Raw genomic sequence first — 25,886 nt, 5'->3', positions numbered from 1 at the left:
AAACACACCGTCTGAGACGACCTTCTCAATTCAGGGTCTGCCTGTTGTGCCTCAATCAGGAAAGATCTGCTAAACAGTTCACCACTGTTAGCCTTGGAGTCTTGATCACCAACCCCCCCATCTAAATCCTCGAAAAAGGTTTCAGCCAACCAAACACCCGAATTGTCCTCCACAACAACTGAGTCCATCTCATCTTATTTAACCATATTTGGGATCTAGTCACGACACAATTTTGGAATATTTCAGGAAATTCTTCCAGCAATACCTCAGTTTCATCAACCTCAAATAGCTTCTCTGAAACTACTGGAGATGCCTATATCTTATCCCCAGCCAAGTCATTTCCTAGCAGAAAACCTGCACCCTCAATAGGCAAGCTAGGAACGACACAGTAACAGGACCAATGACCAAGTCACATTTTAAATCAATCCCATTTAAGGGAAACAAATAGGTTATATCTATTCCTTGGATTAATACCTTCACATTCAGCCAACTATGAGAGGAAGAATTCATGCCACCTGCCAACATCAGTGACTGTGCCGCCCCGTAATTCTAAGGATAACAATTGACTTTCCTGTCTCATCAGACAACTGTGGAGGTATTTCACCCTTAAACAGAAAACTTCTATAGCCTTCTGCAACCTGATTCATTCTATTAATGAATATGGGAAAAACTGTTTGTCATGAACATTACCCACCAAGACAATATTTCCTGTAATAGGTTTGTTTTTCCACTACCAACACTCAGTCTTCACAGGTCCTTTATGACCTGTGAAGGTCCCCATGAACCAAACTTTTCCGCCTGGCTTTCTTTTTTAGTAACTTGAGATGTGTCTGTCTCTTTACCTTTGTCATCCTTCACAATAAAACAAGATAATTTTTCCTTATCAAACTACTTAGTTCTCCAACTTCTCTAAGTTTCCAAACTGGGGCGTGTAACTACTGCTTTTGTGGGTCAATTTGTAATCATCTGCCATTTCTGTAGCATCCCTTATTTTACCAACTTTATGTTCTTCCAGGGACACTATTGAATTCTTCCATCAGAATTACTTCCCTAGAGCTCTCAAAATCATGCACAATTTTCATCTAACTATACCACCTATCAAACACCATTTCCTTCTCTCCAGCAAATTCCATACATGTCTGGACCTGTTTCTTTTTTAAATTCCTAAATTTTTGTCTGTAGGCCTCTGGTACCAACTCACAGGCATTGAGAACAGCAGTCTTTACTTTGTCATAGTCATGTAAGTGATCATCTGAAAGAGATGAGTACATCTCCAAAGCTTTCCCTACAAAAACATACTGCATTGTCCAAGATGATTTGGGCCAATCCAGATTCATGGCAGTTTTAGCAGATGACACGAAGTATATTTCTACTCCTCTTCACTAAATTTAGGTACCAAGTGAATATTCTTTGCTAAATCAAATCAAAGAGGAGTTTCCTCCAGGTCAGCCTCATCTGAACCAATCCCGGACAAGCCCCCAATTTTGTTATGATTCTCGTCAAGACCACCACCAAACCAAAAGAATCAAATCCACTGGCTGACCACAATTTAGGAAACAAAAACCAAATGGACAAGATTTCACTTTTATAAATTTCACTTTAACACCCAAACCAAAACAAACACAAATTAACATGAACCAACAATTAAATCATGATCGATGTATGTACATCTTAAAGGTTACATGCTAATTAGCAGATGCAACAAAGGTAGTCCTTACTAATCCTCTGAACAGGCTTATCAGCAAGATGGTGCTGAACAGTTCCACAGTACAACAAATTCAAGAACTTCCTCAGGTAATTTTCCAAGTCCTGTCCTCCAGGAAGCAGATACAGAAGTAATGAGGTCCCGTCGACAGCGAGCGATGCAATCTTTGCTTTAATGGTTCAGGCTCATCGCTCTCCAACAACCTTGGCCTTGCACACTACCACCCTGATGGGGTGGTTCCGCTGATACTTCTTTGTCACCAAAGACAACTGCCATAAGCCATTCATCAATGGTCACCCCTCAATCCAGACTCCTCTGCCTACAGTCAAAACATCTATTCCAACCTGCTGCTTTGTAGTCTGTTACAATTCCAAGCAGATTCCTTGAAAGCACAAAAATCTGCAGCTCTCTGCTTGTCTTTTTAAATAACAACTGGCTGTTTTTGTTCATTCCACTGCAGATCTCTTTTTGCTAAACTGAAACCTAAGTTCCAATCACATGTCTCTGGTAAAAAAAAAAATTGTATGTTTAACCTGGTTCCGACCTCCCAGAACATTGAGACTTTTAATTTAATTTCCAAATCAGGGTCTGTCTCAAAAAAACACGCTTTGAATCCAAAGTCATTGCACCCAACAGGTCAGCTGCACAGTGCTCAGTTTGTACATGAGGATTCCATCATGGAATACATTTAATAATATAAAAGCAAAATATTGCTCATGCTGGACATCTAAAATAAAAGCAGAAAATGCTGGAAATACTCAGCAGGTCAAGCAGCATCTGTGGAGCGGGAAACAGAGTTAATGTTTCAGGCCAATAACCTTTCATCAGAATTGGGAAAATTTAGAGCCGTAACAGGTTTTAAGCAACTAAATGTGGGAGGGAATTGGGGGGTAGTGGGAAAAAGAACAAAAAGGAAGATCAGTGATAGGGTGGAAGGCAGGAGAGATTAAATGACTAAAGGGTTGATGGTGAAAGGCCAAAGGGAGTGGAGATGGGACAAGTAAAGAAACAAAAGATCTAGAGGAGGTGTGAACGGCAGAAAGATGAACAGATGCCACCTGAGAGCAAAAGAAGCAAAAACAAAAGAGTATAACCAAAACCAGCAAAGAAAAATAAAACAAAATGGGGGCAGAGATTACGGTCTGAAATTGTTGAATTTAATGTTGAGTCCAGAAGGCTGCAAAGTGCCTAATCAAAAGATACGGTACTGTTCCTCAAACTTGCATTGAGCTTCACTGGAACTGTACAGGAGTCCAAGGATAGAGAGATCGAGTGGGAGCAAGGTGGAGAATTAAAATAACAGGCGATTGGAAGCTTGGGGTTACACTTGCAGATTGAATGGAGGTGTTCTGCAAAGTGGTCACCCAATCTGCGTTTGGTCTCCACAATTTAGAGGGGACTGCATTCTAAGCAGTGCACTAAGTTAAAAGAAGCACAAGTAAATCATTGCTTCACCTGGAAGTAGTATGGGGCCCTGGAAAGTGAACATGGAGGAGTTAAGAGGTGTTGCATCTCCAGCGCTTGCATGGAAAGTACCATAGGAAGAGAAGGGGGTGTTGGGGGTGATTGAGGAGTGGACCAGGGTATCACAGAGGGAATGTTCCCTTCAAAATGTTGAAGAGAGAGGGGAGGGGAAGATGTGCTTGGTGGTGGCATCGCACTGGAGGTTGAGTAAGTTTGAGTAGTTTGATATTGTTCTCCATTGTCATTCCAAAACATAAACTCTTACTGCTTCAACTTGATTAAAATTATGTAACACTACAGGATTTTAATACTGAACTCTTTCCAGTTAATCATAATTTTCTATATATATCTAAAAATCTATTTATATACTTGTTATAAAAATTGTACAGCTAACGCACATTTCCTGCTCATCACACTTCAAATGTCACAATTAAATTTCTGTGTCACATTTTGAAGTACAAATAAGCAAAGGAACTCTCCAGAACGCAAAATAATGGAGCTAAAATGTGTGTAGCCTCTTTGTTGACCACTGGATGAACTAACTGAAAGTTTGTTTAACCTTAAAAGAATGCACACCTACTCTTTTAGAACAACGTATTGGGCCCAAATTCATGAATTGGGATGAAGGCGGAATCCAGGAATTGTGCCTGCATGGGAGCAGCAATTTAAGGGCTTCTGGGTCATCCTACTGAAGAGATAAAGGGCCCAGATCAGGATTTCCAGTACTTCGTCAGGACAAGTATCTCTTTAACAAAATCCCTGAGATCAAGAGTGGGATCAGAGTCCTTTCCAAGTGGATGGAAGTTTTTCTAGAGAAGAATCTCAGTAATATCATGGTCTTTGTGCTTCTCTGGTGTTTTACCATGTGCCACACTATGGGAGGCTTGCAGATATTGCACGCATTACATAAAATTTCTACAAGCATACACACTCTCTCCTCCTTTAAGAGAATCTATAAAGCCTACCTCTTTGACCACACTTTGATCACCTAACCTAATATCTCCTTCTTTGGCTCAATTCCGATGTTTTTGTCTGATTATGCACCTGTGAAGTATCTTGGGGCATGTTAAAAGTGCTATATTAATGCAAGTTGTAGTGTTATACTAAAATAGCTTAATTATTCTAAATAGGTGATACAATCAGAAAGTAATATACGAATAGGAAGTAAATATTTTGTGTTAAACATTTGCCAATTGTGAATTTTTGAACTTTTGGAACATTTCTACATTTACTAATACGGCAGTGTCTGCTAGATTGTTCCTATTCCCTATAAACAACTTGCAGAGTTATCCAACCCCTAACATAATCAGCTGACCCATGTGTTTATTTTTCCATTAAAATAGATGAGAATGTTTACTGGGTTAGGGTCTGAGCTATGATAGTTTTACTGGAACTACAATAAAATATTGTAGTTTACTAGACTATACAGATTCCTCATCTCAAAGTCCTTTGCAATGCTCATTAGATGTTTTGCATCAGAACACAATATCCCCTTAAAGACAAAGGAAAAATATCTCAACAGTTAACTTTGTACCGAAATAAACAAATCCATACTTTATATCAAACTAAAAGCTTCAAGATCTCACCAACTTAAAATGTTGTGTAGTAAATTTCTGCTCATCCCTCCAGTCTTGTGAGGGAGACAAAACATGTAACAAGCTTCACAATAAACTGCTATGCAAGAAATCTACGCTTTTAGCTGCTTTTATCTGGAGTACCGACAGTGACAAGAAAAGATTTTTTGTAATTTCAATGCATGTTCCTTCTAGTTTTCCTGAATTCTTGAAAATACTTTCAGAATGACTGTAATAATTTATTTTTTCTGTTAGGACTGGGAAAACTTTTTGCATCCATAAATTGACTTTAATAGATCATTGCCAATTGTACCCTAGTCAATATTGCTCAATTTCGCGAGGGATAAAAAGACTTGGATTTATATACCATCTTATATACATTCAAAAGTGACAGACAGGAAAAGACCAGCTCGTCCATCACGCTTGCCCCATACACATGATGGCTGGAGCGTGATGACTAAACATTTCCAAATCCTCACAACCCCAGCCATGTAATCTCCTGGGAGACACAAAGACAGGAAAAGCCCAGGCCCATTAAAGGAAAAAAAAACATTGGAAAATTCTTCACCAACCATCTCAGGTGATTGAAACCGGTCCAGAAGATCAGATCGATATTGCATAGGCTAACTGTTAATCCGCTTACCTTCTGTATGATGTGATTCCTACTCCAGTCAAAAACTGGTCCACTCCCTCTTGAAAACATCTCTCTTTACTTAATAGACAATGGGGCAATTTAGCTCTAGGGGAACTTTCCTACTCTCCTACTCATAACTTCGGCACAAGAGCTGCAGAAACCTCAGGAAAATGGCATAAATATTTACGCCATTTTTCCTGGGTTTCAGTAGCTGTACCTCGGAAAGTTACAGCAGAAAAATTGGAAGAACTCCCACAGAAAGCCCCAATGAGTTACTTTTAAGTGCAGTGGCTGTTCTGATCCAGGCAAATGCAGAGGCCATTTTGCACACAGCAAGACAATGCTAAAGACACTGCTTCCAAATGGCTGCATGAAAGAAGGCATAAATAAATGAAGTTAACGGTTGGCCCTGAGCAATACTTACTGGATAACCATGACTGTCTTAAGTCAGTATATCCAGAAGCGTGGTACCACAATCCTGGAACTGACCTCTTGGACCATTTCTAACTGCGCCTTCTTGATATCCCCAGCCAACTTCTCCCTCTTGTCGCTAGGGGACAGTATATCCCTCTGGGTTCTCAAAGCCCCCAGCCGCACATCCAAGGAGGCGCGGTGAAATGAGACACAGCATTTGCCTTTTTACCATCTATTCCAACACTTCTTTCTTTCCCCTTCCCACCTCCAACTATTTCAGAATTTTTTTTTTCAACTATTTCTGTAGGCACAGAATTTTCAAAAAGCCATTCAGTTCATGAAGTCTATGTACAACTGGCCCTAGTATTGACTGTATTCTTCCAAATTAGTGTATGTTCTGAGGGAAATCACTATAAAATTTGCTCTGACTCCTAAAGATCCAGCAATCAGCAACCTCTACAATCAGTTGCTACTGAATCTTATAGGTCCAAACAATCATGAATAGAATGAAGACTGATGTGTGTTACTTGTATAGTGCTGCTCACTGACAGAACCCAGAGCTGAACGTCACTGCGCTAAATGCAAGACCGTAATGATAGAGGTTTTCTCCTTTACAATCCTTTAATCCATATCCTTTACAATCCAGTTGATACTTTAGTGCAATGCTGAACAATTGCTGCACTGGTGCCATCTTCAGATGACACCTTAAACCGGGGCCCTGTCTGCTATCTCAGGTGGATGCAGAACATCCTATGGCACTATATGAAGAGGAGCAAAGGAGTGTTCCCAGTGCCCTTGTCAACATTTATCCCTCAACCAGCAACTAAAAAAGAAGATCTGGTCATTTATTTCATTGCTGTTTGTGGGAGCTTTCTGTCTGCAAATTAATTGCTGTGTTTCCTACAATATAACAGTGACTACGCTTCAAAAGTACTTCACTGGCTGCAAAGCTCTGTGGGACGTCCTGAGGTCATGAAGGACGTTATATAAATCCAAATTCATGCTTTTTATCTTGTTAAGGGGATGCCTCACAAGTCCACCAAAAATGTTTGGAGCAACATAATTTGTTCCCAGGAAGGTGCTAAGCAAGTAGATTTAAGTACAAGTGTCCTATATGGTTTTTTTAAATATATGATTGATTGGCAGCCCTTCTTGATTTTACAAGATAGATTTTTAATTTCCTTTGCCAACCATAAAAGATTTTTGAAAGTATATTTTAAGCTGGTCTGCTTCAAGTCAGCAGTTCTGAAGCCAGCAGAGACAGTTAGGCAAGAGGCTCCATGAGAGGTTAACAGTGAACAAACAACCAGAGAAGATTACCATCAGGGACCTTCGTCTGGTTTTAACTTCAGGGCGCGCTAGCAGTCTGGGGTCCAGTCATGTACTGGAAAACTGGAAGTAAGTGCAACACGTCTGTCAGTAGGTTTTTAACCTAGCCACTGCATTATCATATAATTTCCCGCTTTCCTGACTAACTATCTTGAGCGAGCATGATGATGACCCACGTGAGTCTATTTCAACTCCAGTATTTAAGAGGACGTGCTAAACATACAATTTGCTGGATTTTGAAGTCGGGAATACAAGGGAAGGAATTGGCAGTTTGGAGTCCAGATATGCAAACGCTGCACCTCATTCCATTGACATCCTCCTGGATTTGATGCTGGAGGCTGTACAGACCCGCAGGGAGAAACTCTTCCCTACTGAGAGGAGGAAGAAACCTGCTGGTGAAACAAAGACAACGTGGCTGGAGGTTGCCCATGAGGTCAACAGCAGGAGTGTGGTGCCATGTTCATGAATTCAGTGTCAAAAGCAGTTTAATGATGTAAGCAGTTTGGGAAAGGTGAGTACAGTGACATGTTCAGGTACACACTGATGATACTCCAGCACATCACTCCTCACACTAACTTACCTTGCAAGTACACCCATTCCCCTCTGCACTTTCTCACATTCCCATCGAGGAACACAGGAGCAGAAGTAGGCCATTCAGCCTATCGAGCCTGCTCTGCCATTCGATACAATCATGGCTGATCATCCACTTCAATGCCTTTTTCCCACACTATCCCCAATATCCCTTTAAGTCATTGGTATTTAGAAATATGTCAATCTCTGCTTTAAACATACTCAATGACTGAGCTTCCACAGCCCTTTGGGATAGAGAATTCCAAAGATTCACAACCCTCTGAGTCAAGAAATTTCTCCTCACCTTGGTCCTAAGTAGCTTCCCCCTTATTTTTAAATTGTGTCCCTTGGTTCTAGACTCCCCAACCAAGGGAAACATCTTACCTACATCGACCCTATCGATCCCTTTAAGTATTTTGTAGGTTTCAATGAGATCTCCTCTCATTCTTTGAAACTCTAGAGAATACAGGCCCAGTTTCCCCAATCTCCCTTCATAGGACAGTCCCGCCATCCCGGGAACAAGTCTGGCGAACCTTCATTGCGCTCCCTCAGTGGTAATAATATCCTTCCTGAGGTAAGGGGATCAAAACAGCACACAGTACTCCAAGTGCAGTCTAAGCAAGGTTCTATACAATTAAAGCAAGACTTTCCGACTCCTGTACTCAAATCCTCTTGCAGTAAAGGCTAACGTACCATTAGCCTTCCTAATTGCTTACTGCACCTGCATGTTAGCTTTGAGTGACTTATTGACGAAGACACCCAGGTCCCTTTGTACATCTACACTTGCTAATCTCTTACCATTTAGGAAATACTCTGCACACCTATTCCTCCTACCAAAGTTGATAACCTCACATTTTTCCACATTATATTCCATCTGCCATGTTCTTACCCACTCACTAAGTCTGTCCAAATCCCCTTGAAGCCCTTTTGCATGTTCCTCACAACATACATTCCCACCTAGTTTTGTGTCATTCGCAAACTTGGAAATACTGCATTTGGTCCCCACATCCAAATCATTGATATATATTGTGAACAGCTGGGCCCAAGCACTGATCCCTGCAGTACCCCACTAGTCACAGCCTGCCAACACGATAATGACCCGTTTATTCCTACTCTCTGCTTTCTGCCTGTTAACCAGTCCTTAATCCATGCCAGTATATTACCTCCTATCCCATGTGCTTTAATTTTGCTAACCAACCTCCTGTGGGGGACTTTATCAAAAGCCTTTTGATAATTCAAGTGTACTATGTCCACCGACTCCCCTTCATCAATTCTGTTAGTAACATCCTCAAAAAGCTCCACCGGTTTAATCAAACATGATTTCCCATTCATAAATCCATGTTGACTATGCCCAATCAGATCATTATTATCCAAGTGCCCATTTATCACATCCTTTAGAACAGATTCTAGCATTTTCCCTATGACTGATGTAAGGCTAACAGGTCCGTAGTTCCCGGTTTTCTCTCTCCCTCCCTTCTTAAATAATGGGATGACATCTGCTACCTTCCAATCTGCAGGAAGTATTCCAGAATCTATAGAAGTTTGGAAGATGATCACCAATGCATTCACTATCTCCATAGCTACCTCTTTCAACCCTCTGGGATGTGGAATATCAGGTCCCAGAGACTTATCCACCTTCAGCTCCATTAATTTCCCCAATACAGCCTTCTTGCTAATACTAATTTCCTTCAATTCCTCATTTTCCCTATCCCTTGGATCTCTAATTCTGGGAGATTTCTTGTATCTTCCTCAGTGAAGACAGACACAAAGAAATCTTTTAGCTTCTCTTCCATTTCTCTATTCCCCATTATAAATTCTCCTGACTCTGCTTTAATGGACCCACATTTGTCTTAGCCAAACATTTCCTTTTTACATACCTATAGAACCTTTTACAGTCCATTTTTTTTGCTAGTTTACATTCATATTCTATTCTCCCTTTCTTTATCAGTTTCCTGGTCCTCCTTTGCTGTAATGTAAAATCCTCCCAATCCTGAGGTTTACTACTATTTATGGCAATTTTATAGGCCTTTGCTTTTAATCTTATAACTTTCTTTGTTAGCTACAGTTGACTGCCTTTTCTTTTTGCGCTTTTGTGCCTTGAAGGAATGTATAGTTGCTGTAAACAATGTAATATTTCTTTAAAGACTATCCATTGCCTATGTACTGTCACACCTTTTAATGTATTTTCCCAATCCACCTCAGCCACTTTGCCCCTCATACCTTCATAATTTCCTTTGTTCAAATTTAATACTCTGGCTTCAGATTGAACTACCTCACTTTCGAACAGAATGTAAAATTCTATCATATTATGGTCACTCATCCCTACAGGTTCTTTTACAACAAGATTATTAATTAACCCATTCTCATTACATAATACTAGATCTAAAATAGCTGTTCTCTAGTCGATTGCTCACCATACTGCTCTAGAAAACCATCCCGAACACACTCGAGAAACTAGTCCTCCACGACATTAGGTTTATCCAGTCTGTATGCAGATTGAAGTCACCCATGATTACTGTACTACCCATGCTACATGTTTCTCTAATCTCCTAATTAATACCATGCCCCACACTACCACTACTGTTTGGTGGCCTATAAACAACTCCTACCAATGTTTGCTGCCCCTTGTTCCACCCAAACAGATTCCACATTTTGTTCCTCCAATCTGAGATCCTCCCTTACTAATGTAGTGATCCCAACCCCTATTATCAGTGCAACACCACCTCCCTTTCCTTTTTGCCTGTCCTTCCTTCCTAAATGTCTGTTGGTTCACCACTGACACTCACTCTCATCTGTATGCAATATCATGCCTCTCCCCCACAGTCACCATTAACAAATACCCTCTATCCATTTATTCAATACTTGCCATTACTTTCACTCATAGGTCTCTTCATTCCCTCCTTGCAGGAGGGGAAAGAACAGGACAGGAGGGACAGCCAGAGTACCAGATGTGGCCCTCCAGCCAATTCGCAACTGACAGCTACAGAGGAAGCAGCACTGGACATCAGTGGAGTCTCAACATCAAGATAACATATTTGAGTAATTTTAAGAAAAATTCAAATAATTTCTTACCTGTAATTGAACAGTAAACTATGTGTGGAGCAATCTCTTGTATGTCTCCATACCCCAGACCCATTTCTGCTAGTTTTCCAGGAAGATAATTTTCAGTCAGCACATCACAAACAGATGCCAGCTGTCAGGTACAAATCAAAGGCATGTTTTGTAATTTATTAGAGATTTTATCAATTAAAAACCACACACATTACATTAGAATAATAAAGGGGAGAAACACATTTGGAATAAATACTAAATAAATTGCATGTGCATTTGTCAGCTTTTAACCTCTAAACCACTGGTCTGTACTAATAGTTAAAAGCTGGGTTTGGGTTCTAACAATTCTCCTATTTCCTTCCGTTTGTTTCAGTGACTGCATTTCCACTGTTTCATAATAAACCACAGCTAAAACTATGTTAGTTGCATATATAAATCAGGATAGTGGACACAGATAATGACAAACTGAGAACAAAGCTGGGATGGCTTACAACTCTCAGGATTAGATCAGAGTTTACCCCTGATAATTCAGTTGTTTAATTTAAATCATTGGATCCCAAAATGCAGCTTGGGCTGAAAAGTCTTCCTTGCCATTTTAATCCAATGCTTAGCTCAAATTATCTAGTAATTCAAACTTCATTAGACAAAAAGAAAACAATGTGAATATGAGTGGACATTAAATTCATCCAATATCTTGCTGAATTTAACTCCAAAGTGTTTGCTTACTGTAACTATTCCAGTGCTATTAGATAGTGGAAACAGGGACATGGGGCAGCGCTGGACAGAGCTGAAAGTCGGGAAAACATGCAAATAAGTTACTTTTAGCAAATTACCTAGAAATAGAATAAACCCCCGGATATTTTCACCAGCACCACCTTATCACAATTCATACAGAACTAAAACAGTGTCGTCCAATAGAAATTGCTGATTAGCCACAGATGTGACTACAGTGACACTATTTAAGCCAGATGCATCACTGTAGGAGAAAACACCTTAAAAACAATACAGGTAAATGTTCTTCCCATGTATATTTATTGAACAGACATCTACCACCATTCACTATGACACATTGCTGTCATTTTCTTTCACCAAGTTTTGAATTCTGACATACGAACATATGAATTAGGAGCAGGAGTAGGCCACTCAGCCCTTCGAGCCTGCTCTGCCATTCCATACGTTCATGGCTGAACTGATTACTCCACATTTCCACCTACCCCCGATAACCTTCCACCCTCTTGCTTATCAAGAATTTATCTACCTCTGCCTTAAAAATATTCAAAGACTCTGCTTCCACCGCCTTTTGAGGAAGAGAATTCCAAAGACTCACGACCCTCTGAGAGAAAACATTTCTCCTCATCTGTTTTAAATGGGCCACCCCTTATTTTTAAAATAGTGACGAGTTCTAGATTCTCCCACAAGGGGAAGCACCCTTTCCACATCCACCCTGTCAAGACCCTCAGGATCTTATATATATCAAACAAGTCGCCTCCTACTCTTCTAAACTCCAGCGGATACAAGCTTAGCCTGTCCAATCTTTTCTCATAAGATAGCCCGCCCAATCCAGGTATTAGTCTAGTAAACCTTCTCTGCACTGCCTCCAATGTATTTACATCCTTCCTTAAATAAGGAGACCAGTACTCTACACAGTACTCTGGATGTAGTCTCACACATGCCCTGTATAACTGAAGCATAACCTCCATACTTTTGTATTCAATTCCCCTTGTGATAAATGATAACATTCTATTAGCTTTCCTAATTCCTTGCTGTACCTGCATCCTAACCTTTTGCGATTCATGCACTAGGACACCCAGATCACTCTGCATCTCAGAACTCTGCAATCTCTCACCATTCTTTTTTATTCTTCCTGCCAAAGTGGATAATTTCACATTTTCCAACATTATACTCCATTTGCCAGGTCTTTGCCCACTTACTTAACCTATCTATATCCCTTTGTAGTTTTGAAGAAGGGTCACGGACCTGAAACGTTAACTCTGCTTCTCTCTCCACAGATGCTGCCAGACCTTCTGAGTATTTCCAGCATTTCTTGTTTTTATATCCCTTTGTAGCCTCATGTCCTCTTCACAACTTACTTTCCTATCTATCTTTGTGTCATCAGCAAATTTAGCAACCATACCTTCAGGCCCTTCATCTGAGTCATTTATATAAATTGTAAAAAGTTGAGGCCCCAGCACTGATCCCTGTGGCACACCACTCATTACATCTTGCCAACCAGAAAATGACCCATTTATGCCTACTCTCCGTTTCCTGTTAGCTAGCCAATCTTCTATCCATGTCAATATGTTACCCCCTACACCATGAGCTTTTATTTTCTGCAATAACCTTTGATGTGGCACCTTATCAAATGCCTTCTGGAAATCTAAGTACAATACACCCACCAGTTCCTCTTTATCCACAGCACATGACTCCCTCAAAGAACTCCAATAAATTGTTTAAACATGATTTCCCTTTCACAAAATCATGTTGACTGTCAGATTATCTTGAAGTTTTCTAAATGCCCTGCTATACCGTCTTTAATAATAGCTTCTAACATTTTCCCTAAGACAGATGTGAAGCTAACTGGCCTGCAGTTTCCTGCTTTCTGTCTCCATCCCTTTTTGAATAAAGGAGTTACATTCGTTATTTTCCAATCTAATGGAACCTTCCCTAAATCTATCAGAATCCATCAGATACAGCACATCTGAGTGCAACTTCTAAACCTTCATCCAGCAGCTGCAAGCAGTATTTTAACTTCACCAGAGTAATTTCTGAGAACGCTGACTCATAGAAGAGGCATCAGACCTGCCCCCACTCTCCATCCAGAACGCAGTTGACTGTTGCCTGCCCTTTGCTATGATATGCCCTGCTGGAGCTGCTTATTACTGGTTGGGATTGCTTTTCCCTGCTGGGCTGAATAGGTTTTTCTGAATGGATAGCTCCCCTCTCCACATACCATATTACCATGGTGCTGAAGTCCAGTGTTGTCACCCATGTAAACACTATTTTAGCAGAAAGCAATAAACAGTAACCAAGAAAAATAAGCATGTACAATGATTAAAAACACTCACACGCTCTGTCTTTCATTTTACTAATTTACCAATCTTCTTCTTCTTTGGCCTCCTTGTCTCGAGAGACAATGGGTAAGTGCCTGGAGATGGTCAGTGGTTTGTGAAGCAGCGCCTGGAGTGGCTATAAAGGCCAATTCTAGAGTGACAGACTCTTCCACAGGTGCTGCAGATAAAATTGGTTGTCGGGGCTGTTACACAGTTGGCTCTCCCCTTGCGCTTCTGTCTTTTTTCCTGCCAACTGCTAAGTCTCTTCGACTCGCCACACTTTAGCCCCGCCTTTATGGCTGCCCACCAGCTCTGGCGATCACTGGCAACTGACTCCCACGACTTGTGATCAATGTCACAGGACTTCATGTCGCGTTTGCAGACGTCTTTAAAGTGGAGACATGGACGGCCGGTGGGTCTGATACCAGTGACGAGCTCGCTATACAATGTGTCTTTGGGGATCCTGCCATCTTCCATGCGGCTCAGATAGCCAAGCCATCTCAAGCGCCGCTGGCTCAGTAAGGTGTATATGCTGGGGATGTTGGCCGCCTCAAGGACCTCTGTGTTGGAGATACGGACCTGCCACTTGATGCCAAGGATTCTCCGGAGGCAGCGAAGATGGAATGAATTGAGATGTCACTCTTGGCTGACATACGTTGTCCAGGCCTCGCTGCCGTAGAGCAAGGTACTGAGGACACAGGCTTGATACACTCGGACTTTTGTGTTCAGTGTCAGTGTGCCATTTTCCCATACCCTCTTGGCCAGTCTGGACATAGCAGTGGAAGCCTTCCCCATGCGCTTGTTGATTTCTGCATCGAGAGACAAGTTACTGGTGATGAGTTCACCTAGCTAGGCTCAACTTTGAACCACTTCCAGAGCGTGGTCACAGATATTGACGGATGGAGTATTTCTGACGTCCTGTCCCATGATGTTTGTTTTCTTGAGGCTGATGGTTAGGCCAAATTCGTTGCAGGCAGCCGCAATCCTGTCGATGAGTCTCTGCAAACACTCTTCTGTGTGAGATGTTAATGCAGCATCATCAGCAAAGAGGAGTTCCCTGATGAGGACTTTCCATACTTTGGTCTTCGCTCTTAGACGGGCAAGGTTGAACAAACTGCCATCTGATCTTGCGTGGAGGAAAATTCCTTCTTCTGAAGACTTGAACGCATGAGAGAGCAACATTGAGAAGAAGATCCCAAACAGTGTGGGTGCGAGAACACAGCCCTGTTTCACGCCACTCAGGATTGGAAAGGGGTCTGATGAGGTGCCGCTATGCTGAATTCTGCCTTTCATATCGTCATGGAATGAGGTGATGATACCTAGTAGTTTTGGTGGGCATCCGATCTTTTCTAGTAGTCTGAAGAGACCATGTCTGCTGACGACGTCAAAGGCTTTGGTGAGATCAATGAAAGCAACATAGATGGGCATCTGTTGTCACGGCATTTCTCCTGTAGTAGCTGGCGAAGGGAGAACAGCATGTCAATGGTGGATCTCTCTGCTCGAAAGCCACACTGTGCCTCAGGGTAGACTCGTTCAGCCAGCTTCTGGAGCCTGTTTAAAGCGACTTGAGCGAAGACTTTCCCCACTATGCTGAGCAGGGAGATTCCACGGTAGTTGTTACAGTCACCGCGGTCACCCTTGTTCTAATAGAGGGTGATGATATTGGCATTGCGCATGTCCTGTGGTACTGCTCCCTCGTCCCAGCACAGGCAAAGCAGTTCATAGAGTGCTGAAAGTATAGCAGGCTTGGCTCTCTTGATTATGTCAGGGGCTTTTCCATTGGCTGGAGAATCAATGGCATCAATGAGTTCTGATTTCGTTGGCTGTACGTCCAACTCATCCATGACTGGCAGGGACTGGGCTGCATTTATTTACCAATAAATGCACAAAAATGTTGAAGTGTACATGCATACACCATGCAAATGAGTACTGAGATCATATGCCCAGTGATGGCGCCTGTTATTTTTTTATTGATCAACAATGCAATTAGCCACATCTGGATTCCGAATTAGCCAAGGGTGGCTATTGGCTAACATATTGGACAACACGTTGCCAATGCCACCTGTGGAATTGGAGGGGGGTGGAATAGTAAAAAACCATCACAGGTTTTCACAGTATTATATACAAGATTGTACAGGGCCTGGGAATAACTAGCACAGCATCTAATTCTCCTAAGATACACAACCTATGCAAATTACTTACATTGTCTTCTATGGCTTGCAGATTCCTACTTGGCATCAGGAAATAAAGACCTCAAAAAAACATGGTACACTTTGTTTTTTCTGCAACCTTCCTATTCTTGATATACTATTTCAACCTAGTAAATTAAATGATTTAATGATTCACATCTTGAGCCAATTTGTTTAAATTTAACAAACGAATTCATTAAAAGACCACATGCCACAACAGACTGAATCTAGAATTTAAAAAAATAGGATAAAGGTTTTCTTTTGCTCTGTCTCAAGAATCACCACAAGCCACAAGCCCCTATGACACATGAAAAAAATTAGGAATGCAGTCACTGATGGATTTTTTTTTAATAAGTCAAACAAGTCACACTCAAATACATTCTTGAATGCATTTTCTTTCTTTTGACATAATAGCCACAGCTCTAAAACAAGGTTCCACCCTGGTCTTCACAGCACGCATGACTTCTATGGAGTTTGTGAAAATTCCATTGACCCACAATGTGGAAACCTCGTTCTCCCAGGATCCACAATACAAACTTGCTCTAATCTCTAAAATAAATTGAAATTCTACACCCTTTGATTTCCACCACTAGATGGGAGCCTTGAGTGCAGTGTGTCTCGGCTTTTAAATACATGGGCAACCTGACTGTACCAAGGAGCCTCCAGGGCCATATATAAAGTTTAAATTCATGCTCCCAATAATTTTCAGACATTTAAAGCTGCTAGTCCTAACTGATCTTGATGTTTGAGACTCCTGGACAATATTTATCCCTCGAAGAACACCATCAAAATAAAATATTGCATCATTTACCTCATTGCTATTTGCAGAGCCTTGCTGCATGCAAATAGCCACCACACTTCCCTACATTACAACAATGACTGCACTACAGAGGTACATCATTGGCTGTGAAGCACTTTGGGGTGCCCTGAGGTTGTAAAAGGCACTGCATAAATGCAAGTTCTTCTTCATAATGTAGGCTTTTAAACCTGCAACTCATGAAATTAAATCAGGACAAACGATTGCTGGGCTACAGCGAAAGGGCAGGGGAGTGGGACTAGCAGAGTTGCTCCTGCAGACAGCCGGCACAGACACGATGGGCCAAATGGCCTCCTTCTGTGCTGTAACCATTTTATAATTTTAAACTACAACACTACCATTTTGTTGAAAAGCCCTCTTCATGGATCTTTGTAAAAATGAAGAAACAGAATGAAAACATTGAGAGGGAAGGACTCCCAAGTCCCTGTGCCATACTGTCTCATAAACATGTGAACTGTTTGCATGAATAAATCCAACATCACAATTTCCCTCATTCACCTTGACTAAGTACATTCATCATGTGACCTGCACTTTCTGGCCAGTGAACTGCCGTTTGTGGCCAGTAGAAGAAAAGGCCGTATAAGTTAGGTAAGAATATACAACTGGGCATATTTTAGAAATCACAGCCTCCAAAGCAGCGCTTTCATACCTCATGAGCTCATAACTGAAATTCAGGCGTAAAAGGTCAGTTATTTTATGCCTATTCTGGTCTCCGAGCCCAAACATCCGATATGCACCCCCAGCACATGGAGCTTTGTGCTGCAAGTGCTAATTCCTGAAATTTACCTCAATAATTCTAGGTGCAGTACATGTCCAAAGTTGTAGATAAGCATAAAAAGAACTGATAGGTGTGACTTTCCACCATTTCAGATTCTCTGAAGATTCTGTATTGTGGTAAAGATATCAATAGACTCAAAGCAGGCGCTTAAACCAACAAAAATATTTAACAGGCACTAGCAAAGAATAAACTGGCCTCATGCTGTCTCTCAGAAACATCCTAAAGTGAGCATCACTAAAAATGCAATGAGTTACTTTAAAATGCTGTCTCCATTTTGTAGGTGAACATGGCAGCCATTTCACAGTCACCATTTCTCTCTCTGCTTCTGACTCTCCCCATCTTTTACATTTCTTTCCTCATCTTTTGCCTTTCATACCACACCACATCTTCTTCTCTCTCGCTGCCTCCCTCCTCTTCTGCTTCTCTCCCCTCTTTTCCAATTCTTCTGTTGCTCTCTATTTCTCTCTCACTCCCTCCCCTCTTCTTGTTCTCTCTCATTCCTTCCAATCCCTGCTTTTCTCCTGCTTCTTCCCTCCCCGACCTCTCACTGTTCTCCACCATTCACTGTAAGTCAATGTGAAGCAGTCATCGCCAAGACTGTCTAAGACAGAAGGCTGTACTGAGAAAAGTCAAAATTGCTGCATGCTTCAACCATCATTCCCCTTCTTTTCACATGTTCCACCCACACAATGCACTAACATAAATGTACAATTTTTAAAGATTCCTTAACATAAGAATCCATGGTAACAAAAACTATTTTTGAAAGGACTTACATCTTTTATTATCTGGGCACCACGAGGGTCCTTCAGATTCACAGCTATGCTCTGAGGAAAAAATAAAAAGCACATTATTCAAAACAGAATACATTAAACATAAGTCACCACACATGGGACTCAGCTAGCAATTTAAATAAGTCAAACATGGCCATGAATGGGACATGCAGTTTCTCTATCCTTACCAACCTGAGTCTGTCAAATGACAAAGCTCACATAATAAACAAACTACCTACATTCCTTAAATAAAAAAGTCCCCTGTAATTTCTCTTTCAGGAACATAGAAAATGAAATAGGTAAACATCAATAAATAATAGAACACAAACAGCATAGAGCTGACTGTGGATCAGACACAGAACAGTAGCAGTTCTAAATGGACTCCAAGTGACTCAAGTGCAACTCTGTTCACTAGCAAATATTAGATATTGATGTTACAAAGGCTTAACTACCAATGTCACAAATTTTTAGCTACAACTTTACAATGGTTTGTTACCAATATTACAGGTTTGTTACCAACATTGTAGTGGTTGGCTATCAATATTACGAAGGTTTAACTGCCATTGTAGCTATTGTACGGGCACAATGGGCCAAATGGTCTCCTTCTGTGCTGCGTTATTCTGTAAGTCTAATATAACAATGGTTTGCAACCAAAGTTACAAATATATAGATCCCAGTGTTACAAAGTCCATGATTTTAGTATAACTGTGCAGTTGATTTGAGTGTAGATACTGAAATTCAAACAATCCTTGGATTAAATTAATACAGCTTTCAAACTTGATAGTTCTAACCTAGCAAAATTGAGGATGAGAATAAAATGGAAAAAAATTAAACAAAAAAAAAAATGTGCAAGTTTATTTAACAGTATAGCTTGCCCAACCAAAAGAACCAAGTCGTGTTTGATGGGCTTAAATAACTGAAGGTCATCGACCTGAATCGTTAACTGTTTCTCTCTTCGCAGATACAGTCAGCCCTGCTGAGTTTTTCCAGCATTTTTTGTTTTTATTTCAGATTTCCAGTATCCACGGTAGTTTGCTTTTCAAAATAGACAACACAAGGATATTGATTTAATAACCTCATTACATCATACGCAATTTAAACTCTTTTCAAGTCCAGCAGTAACATTTTTAGGAAAATCAACTCAGGTATACAAGAAAAATCCCTTTGTTATCGGAACGTCATTGATTTTTTTATTCCCCATTCCGCAATAAACATTTCAGAACATTCCTGTGCCCGCTACACTGGGAAAGCACTGCATGTTTGCTATGCAAAAACTGAATTGACTGACTCTACCTCACGTAAAATACTGTACAATAAGTCACATGCTGCCAATGAACCATGAATTGTTTGGCACTGTAGGAACAATTCCACACTCCTGTGCTATCACATATCTCATGTATCCTAACTTGCACTAAGTTCCGTTCCTACTTACCTACACCGGCTCCCGGACTGGCAACACCTCAATTTCAAAATTCTCATCCTTGTTTGTTTTCAAATCCCTCCATGGCCTCATGTCCTCCCCATCACTGTAGCCTCCTCCAGCCCTACAACCCTCTGACATCTCTGCCCTCCTCCAATTTTGGCCTCCTCTGCATCCCCAATGTTAATCATTCCACCACTGGTGACCATGCTTTCAGCTGCCTAGGCCCTAAGCTCTGGAATTCCCTCCTTAAACCTCTCCACCTCTCTACTTTTCTTCCTTGCTTTAAGATGCTCCTTAAAACTTCTCTTTTTCACCAAGCTTTTGGTCATCTGTCCTAATGTCCTCTGATATGGTTCGGTGCCAAATTTTTGTTTGCTAATGATCCCGTGAAGCACCTTGGGACATTTTAAATGTATTAAAGGAGCTTTTTAAACACAAGTTGGTACTTCATAGTGCTATAAAATAACATTTTAAGGACACAAACAAAATACTGTGGATGCTGAAAATCTGAAACAAAAACAGAAAATGGCTGGAAATACTCAGCAGGTCAGGCAGCATCTGTGGAGAGAAAAACAGAGTTAATGCTTCAGGTCTGTGGGACCTTTCATCAAAACTAGCAAAAGTTAAAAATGTAATAGGTTTTGAGCAACTGAAGGGTGGGGGAGGAAGGGGGGGGGGGGGCAAGGAGAACAAAGGGGAAGGTATGTGATAGGGTGGAGGACAGGAGAGATTAAATGACAAAAGATTTCATGGTACAAAGCCAAGGGGAGTTGTAATGGGACTTAGCTGAAGTGTTAACTCTGTTTCTCTCTCCACAGATGCTGTCTGACATGCTGAGGTTTTCCAGCATTTTCTGCTTGTGTTTAACATTTTAAGAACATATTAAGGTCGGCAGCAACAAATATTGGGTATGATTTACACTAAAAATATTGTGCCTTACCTTTTTATTTCGATTTACACTAAGGAAATAGGCACTTTCTGTTCCCACAAACGGTGGGCCCCAGGCTCTAGTGTCATCACCAGCACCTGAAACCAAGGGGAATGATTTAGGAAGATAAATTGATTAGTACCTTAAAAATTGTAGTTTCTTCTTCCTTTATCACAATTACACTGCAAATTAAATACAAATCTCGAATGTGGGGTCATCCATAAATACACCACATCCACTACTTCATGTTCTCCCCACAATCCACTGCTCAATCTCCTCACTCTTTACTGCCTCTAGCTTCCCTCTTTCTCGCCCCCCTCCTTCACTTCTCTTCCTCCTACCTCATTTCTTGCTTTCTCTTACTCTTGCTTCTCATTTTCTCTTACGGTGTCTGATATGGCTCAGTGGTAACATTCTCACCTCTGAGTCACAATTCAGCACAAAATCTAGGCTGTCAATTCAACATAGCGCTAAGGGAATGCTGCACTGTCGGAGATGTCATCTTTCAGATGAGACATTAAACTGAGACCTGGTCAGCCCTCTCAGGTGGATGTAAAAGATTCCAAAACCTATTCAAAGAGCAGCAGGGGAGTTCTCTCTGGTGTCCTGGCCAATATTTATCCCACAACCAACATCACCAAAAACAAATTATCTGGTCATTCTCACATTGCTGTTTGTTGGACCTTCCTGCTCAGATTGGTTACCGTATTTCCTACATTATACGAGTGATTTCATTTCAAAAGTACTTCAATGGCTGAGGACATGAAAGGCACTATATAAATAAAAGTTTTTTCTTTATTTCCGCTCCTTCAATTCTCTCATTTCTTGCTTTCTGTCACTCTTACTTCTTGTTCTTGCTCACTCCTTCAATATTTTCACTCTTGCCTTCTCTCATTCACCCTTTTTGTTCCCTCAATATTCTCTTTCACCTCTCAGTGGATCAGGAAGTGTATGAGGCAAGCAGACAGGATGAACTCAAGAAGGCCAAGCAGGTACACCATGAAGTGCTCAAGGTATGCAGGGAAGTCAGGAAGTATTCAGGGAAGAATGGCTACCAGATAGACCAAGAAATACCCAAGGGGGCCAGGCTGGAAGTGAACAAGCAAACCAGCAAGTATTTAGGCCAGATTTGTAAACTTGCTATCTGAAACTTAAATGGGGAGAGAAACAGTCAAGTGAGGCAGCTGAGGAAGCAGGAAATCTCTGCAGCCCAGACAAACATCTTGCTTTTATTGTTATGAAAGCTAGACTTTGTAACATGATTATGTTTTAAAAATTGTAATTTTTAAAGGTTTAAGATGGAATCCGGAAGGTCAGGTGACCTCACATCCACTCTGCTAAAGGACAAGACAGATCAAAGACATTTTTGGGGGAGAAAAACACGTGAAGAACAATGGGTTTCTCCTTCCCAGACTTTCGGATTCTAAAACAAGGAGTCAGTGGTTTTGGAGATATTCAGGTGTAGACCGTCCGGCTTGTACAGGTCCCACCTTCCCAGAACCGGTCCCAATGCCCCAGAAATCTGAAGCCCTCCCTCCTGCACCATCTCTCCAGCCACGCATTCATCTGGTGTATTTACCTATTTCTATACTCACTAGCACATGAACTTCGGAGTAATCCGGAGATTGCTACCTTTAAGGTCCTGCTTGCTAATCTTATTCCTAACTCCCTAAACACAGCCTGCAGGGCCTCATCCCTCTTTCTTCATATATCATTGGTACCAATGTGGACCATGACCTCTGGTTTTCTTTGCCGTCCCTTCTTTCTCTCTCTCTTTCGCGGCCTCTCTCTGTCCACCCTCTCTCTCTCTTCCCTCCAGCTCTCACTCACTCTCTTCCCCCCCCCCCCACACTCTCACTCACTCTCTTCCCCCCCCCCACACTCTTACTCACTCTCTTGCCCCCAAACTCACTCACTCTCTTCTTGCCCTCCACACTCTCACTCACCCTCTTGCCCCCGCACCCTCACCCACCCTCTTGCCTCCGCACTCTCACCCACCCTCTTGCCCCCCACACTCTCACCCACCCTCTTGCCCCCCACACTCTCACCCACCCTCTTGCCCCCCACACTCTCACCCACCCTCTTGCCCCCCACACTCTCACCCACCCTCTTGCCCCCCACACTCTCACCCACCCTCTTGCCCCCCACACTCTCACCCACCCTCTTGCCCCCCACACTCTCACCCACTCTTCATGCCCCCCACACTCTCACCCACTCTTCATGCCCCCCACACTCTCACCCACTCTCTTCGCCCCCCCCCAACACTCTCACCCACTCTCTTCACCCCCCCCACACTCTCACTCACTCTCTTCCCCCCCACACTCACTCTCTTCCCCCCCCCCACTCATTCACTCTCATCCCCCCCCACACTCATTCACTCTCATCCCCCCCCACACTCATTCACTCTCATCCCCCCCCACACTCATTCACTCTCATCCCCCCCCACACTCATTCACTCTCATCCCCCCCCACACTCACTCACTCTCATCCCCCCCCACACACTCACTCACTCTCATCCCCCCCCACACACTCACTCACTCTCATCCCCCCCCACACACTCACTCACTCTCTTCCCCCGCCCCCACCCTCTTGCCCCATACTCTCACCCACTCTTCTTGCCCCCCACACTCTCACCCACTCTTCGTGCCCCCCACACTCTCACCCACTCTTCGTGCCCCCCACACTCTCACCCACTCTTCGTGCCCCCCACACTCTCACCCACTCTTCGTGCCCCCCACACTCTCACCCACTCTTCGTGCTCCCCACACTCTCACCCACTCTTCGTGCTCCCCACACTCTCACCCACTCTTCGTGCTCCCCACACTCTCACCCACTCTCTTCCTCCCCACACTCTCACCCACTCTCTTCCCCCCCCACACTCTCACTCACTCTCATCCCCCCCCACACTCTCACTCACTCATCCCCCCATACTTACTCTCTCTTGCTCCCCACACTCTCTCACTTCACCGCCACATTCTCTCTTTCTCTTCCCCACCTGCACTCACTCTCTCTGCCACACCCCCTCTTCCTCTGCCCACCTTCCTCTCTCTCTCTGCCCACCGCCCCCCCCGACCTCTGCCAACCCTCCTCTCTCTCTCTGCCCACCCCCCTCTCTCTCTTTGCCCACCCCACTCTCTCTCTCTCTGCCCCCGCCGCCCCCCACACGCTCTCTGCCCCAACTCTCTCTTTCTGACCACCCTCCTCTCTCTCTCTGCCCCCCGCTCCCTCACTGCCCACCACCCCCCCTCTCTCCCCAACCTCTCCGCCCACCCCTCTCTCTCCCTCTACGCTCACCCCTCTCTCTGTTTACCCTTTCTCTCTCCCCTCTCTTTCTCTGTCCCCTCATTCCTGGCCCACCCGGACATCTCCACTACCTCATTTGCATACCATTATCTTCTCCAGCCACATCAAGTGTTTGCTGTCCATGTTGTTTCTATCCACTAGTTTCTGACCAACTGCTGTTGTGGTTTTAACCTCTTATTGTATTTGCCAATTGCAATTCCTACCCCACGGAAATTTAAAAGGGCAGTCCTCATTTCAGCCAATCACTATAGTTTTTGCCCTACTGATGTACAACGCCCTGAAGTGTGACATGATGGACTCACTCTAAATGCAAGACTTTTAATTGTATTGATAATTATCTCAAAGAATTATGTCTGGATTGTTTTGGTCTGCTTTGTGCTTCTTATTGCTGGTGATTATTAGAAGCGGTGGCTAAGACTTTGATAGTTGAGAGCAGCGTGAAAGGGATGTTTGCATACTTGGACAGAACTATAACAGTGGAAATTGGCAGGAAAGGCCTCTGGTTTATATTATGCTTCACATCGCTTACTTCTAGAACATGAACTGTTATGAATCAAAATACTGAAAGCTCTGGGTAGAGAGTTACATTTGGAACTACAGAAATGGTAATTTTGGGGGGGCAAGTATCTTTACAGGCAGATACACATACACGCATACAAACACCTAAAACAGTAGAGGAGAAAAGGAGAGATGCAAACAGGAATGGAGGAGACAGACAGAGATACACATGCAGAACAGGGAAAAAGGGAGCACATCACAGGTGTCAGGGAGCAAAGAAGACAGACACATACAGGATGAGAGAAGGAAACAGGAGTGGGAAAATGAAGAAAAGAAAGAGGACATATGAGAAGAGAGAAAAGACAGAGGACTAAAGCAGAGAAGTATGATGTGCAGACTCAGAAGTAGAGGGGAGAGATTGAGAAAAGGGCATGCAGAAGAGTGGGAGAGGAAAGGAGGAAAGGGGAGGGGAAAGAGAAGAGAAAGGATAAAGAACAGCACACATAGAAGAGCAGGAAATCAAGGGATAAACAAGTTGGAGAGCAGGAGGAAGGGACATGCAGGAGAGGCAAGAAAGAGAAAGGTATACATGTAGAAGTGGGGAAGAAAGGGAATGCGCCCAGGGGTGGGGGAGGGAGGGAGGGCACACAGGAGTGGAAGAAACAGAAAAAAGAGAGAAGCAGAGGAGAAAAGGCTTTTTCTTTTCCAGACTAAGCATCTGCCCTTAGCTGGAGGGTATGATCTGAAGAGATTTTATGGGTGAGACCCAGTCCACTGGTTTACAGCATTTCACAAAACACAGGCTAAAGAGTACCACAGACTCTCTCACTGGATGTATGTGCACACTGGACTGGAGACTGGCTGTAATCCAATTCACTATGGAGACAATGACAATCAAGGTGATGGGTGATGGCTGGAGGTACATTTATATATAATATGTACTCAAAACTACCTACTTAAGATTATTTTTACTTTACAATTACACACTCATAATCCAACATACAAAGAGATAAACAGGCTTTAATAGCAAATGTTATTTGGCAGCAGAATGCAACATTTTATGTCAGAGTGGCCAGGATTTTACAGGACCTGCTGGGAAAGGGAAGGAGGAACCAGAAATGGGTGGTGAAGGCCCTCCTGCCCCGACTCCCATTCCCGCAGCGACCTTGTGCTGACCAGCCAATTAACAGCCGGCAGGGGGCGTGGCTGTCCAATCAGCAGCTGGAGGCAGGCATTGAGGCAGCGGCCGCGTTGCCACCTGACAAGAAGTGTTTAAAGAGCCGCCAGCACACAAGCTCTGATGTAAACATCCTTTGCTGCCGCACTCATCCCTGCAACCATCCTCTGAACAGTCAGGCCTGAGAGCATCTTCCAAACATTCAACCCTCT

At 42.7% G+C, this 25,886-nt stretch overlaps 1 protein-coding gene across 6 annotated transcripts in view; it reads right to left on the bottom strand.

Annotated features, from left to right (window-relative positions):
* sugct (succinyl-CoA:glutarate-CoA transferase) overlaps nucleotides 1-25,886 on the bottom strand; it is a 601,965-nt gene that overhangs the window by 530,884 nt on the left and 45,195 nt on the right. For all 6 annotated transcript variants that reach the window (XR_010975076.1, XR_010975077.1, XM_068032238.1 and 3 more), the window contains exons 4-6: nucleotides 20,709-20,794; nucleotides 18,349-18,399; nucleotides 10,763-10,883 (exon numbers count right to left, since the gene is read on the bottom strand). Coding sequence is in view for 4 of the 6 variants with exons in the window: in XM_068032238.1 (XP_067888339.1) it covers nucleotides 10,763-10,883; nucleotides 18,349-18,399; nucleotides 20,709-20,794 (258 nt within the window). In the remaining 2 variants the exon portion in view is untranslated. The remainder of the gene's footprint in view (nucleotides 1-10,762; nucleotides 10,884-18,348; nucleotides 18,400-20,708; nucleotides 20,795-25,886) is intronic.

The sequence above is a fragment of the Heterodontus francisci genome, chromosome 5 (assembly GCF_036365525.1).
Source record: "Heterodontus francisci isolate sHetFra1 chromosome 5, sHetFra1.hap1, whole genome shotgun sequence".
NCBI lineage: Eukaryota > Metazoa > Chordata > Chondrichthyes > Heterodontiformes > Heterodontidae > Heterodontus > Heterodontus francisci.
The sequence above is the reverse complement of the archived record's forward strand: the minus strand, read 5'-3'. Positions and strand labels throughout refer to the sequence as shown.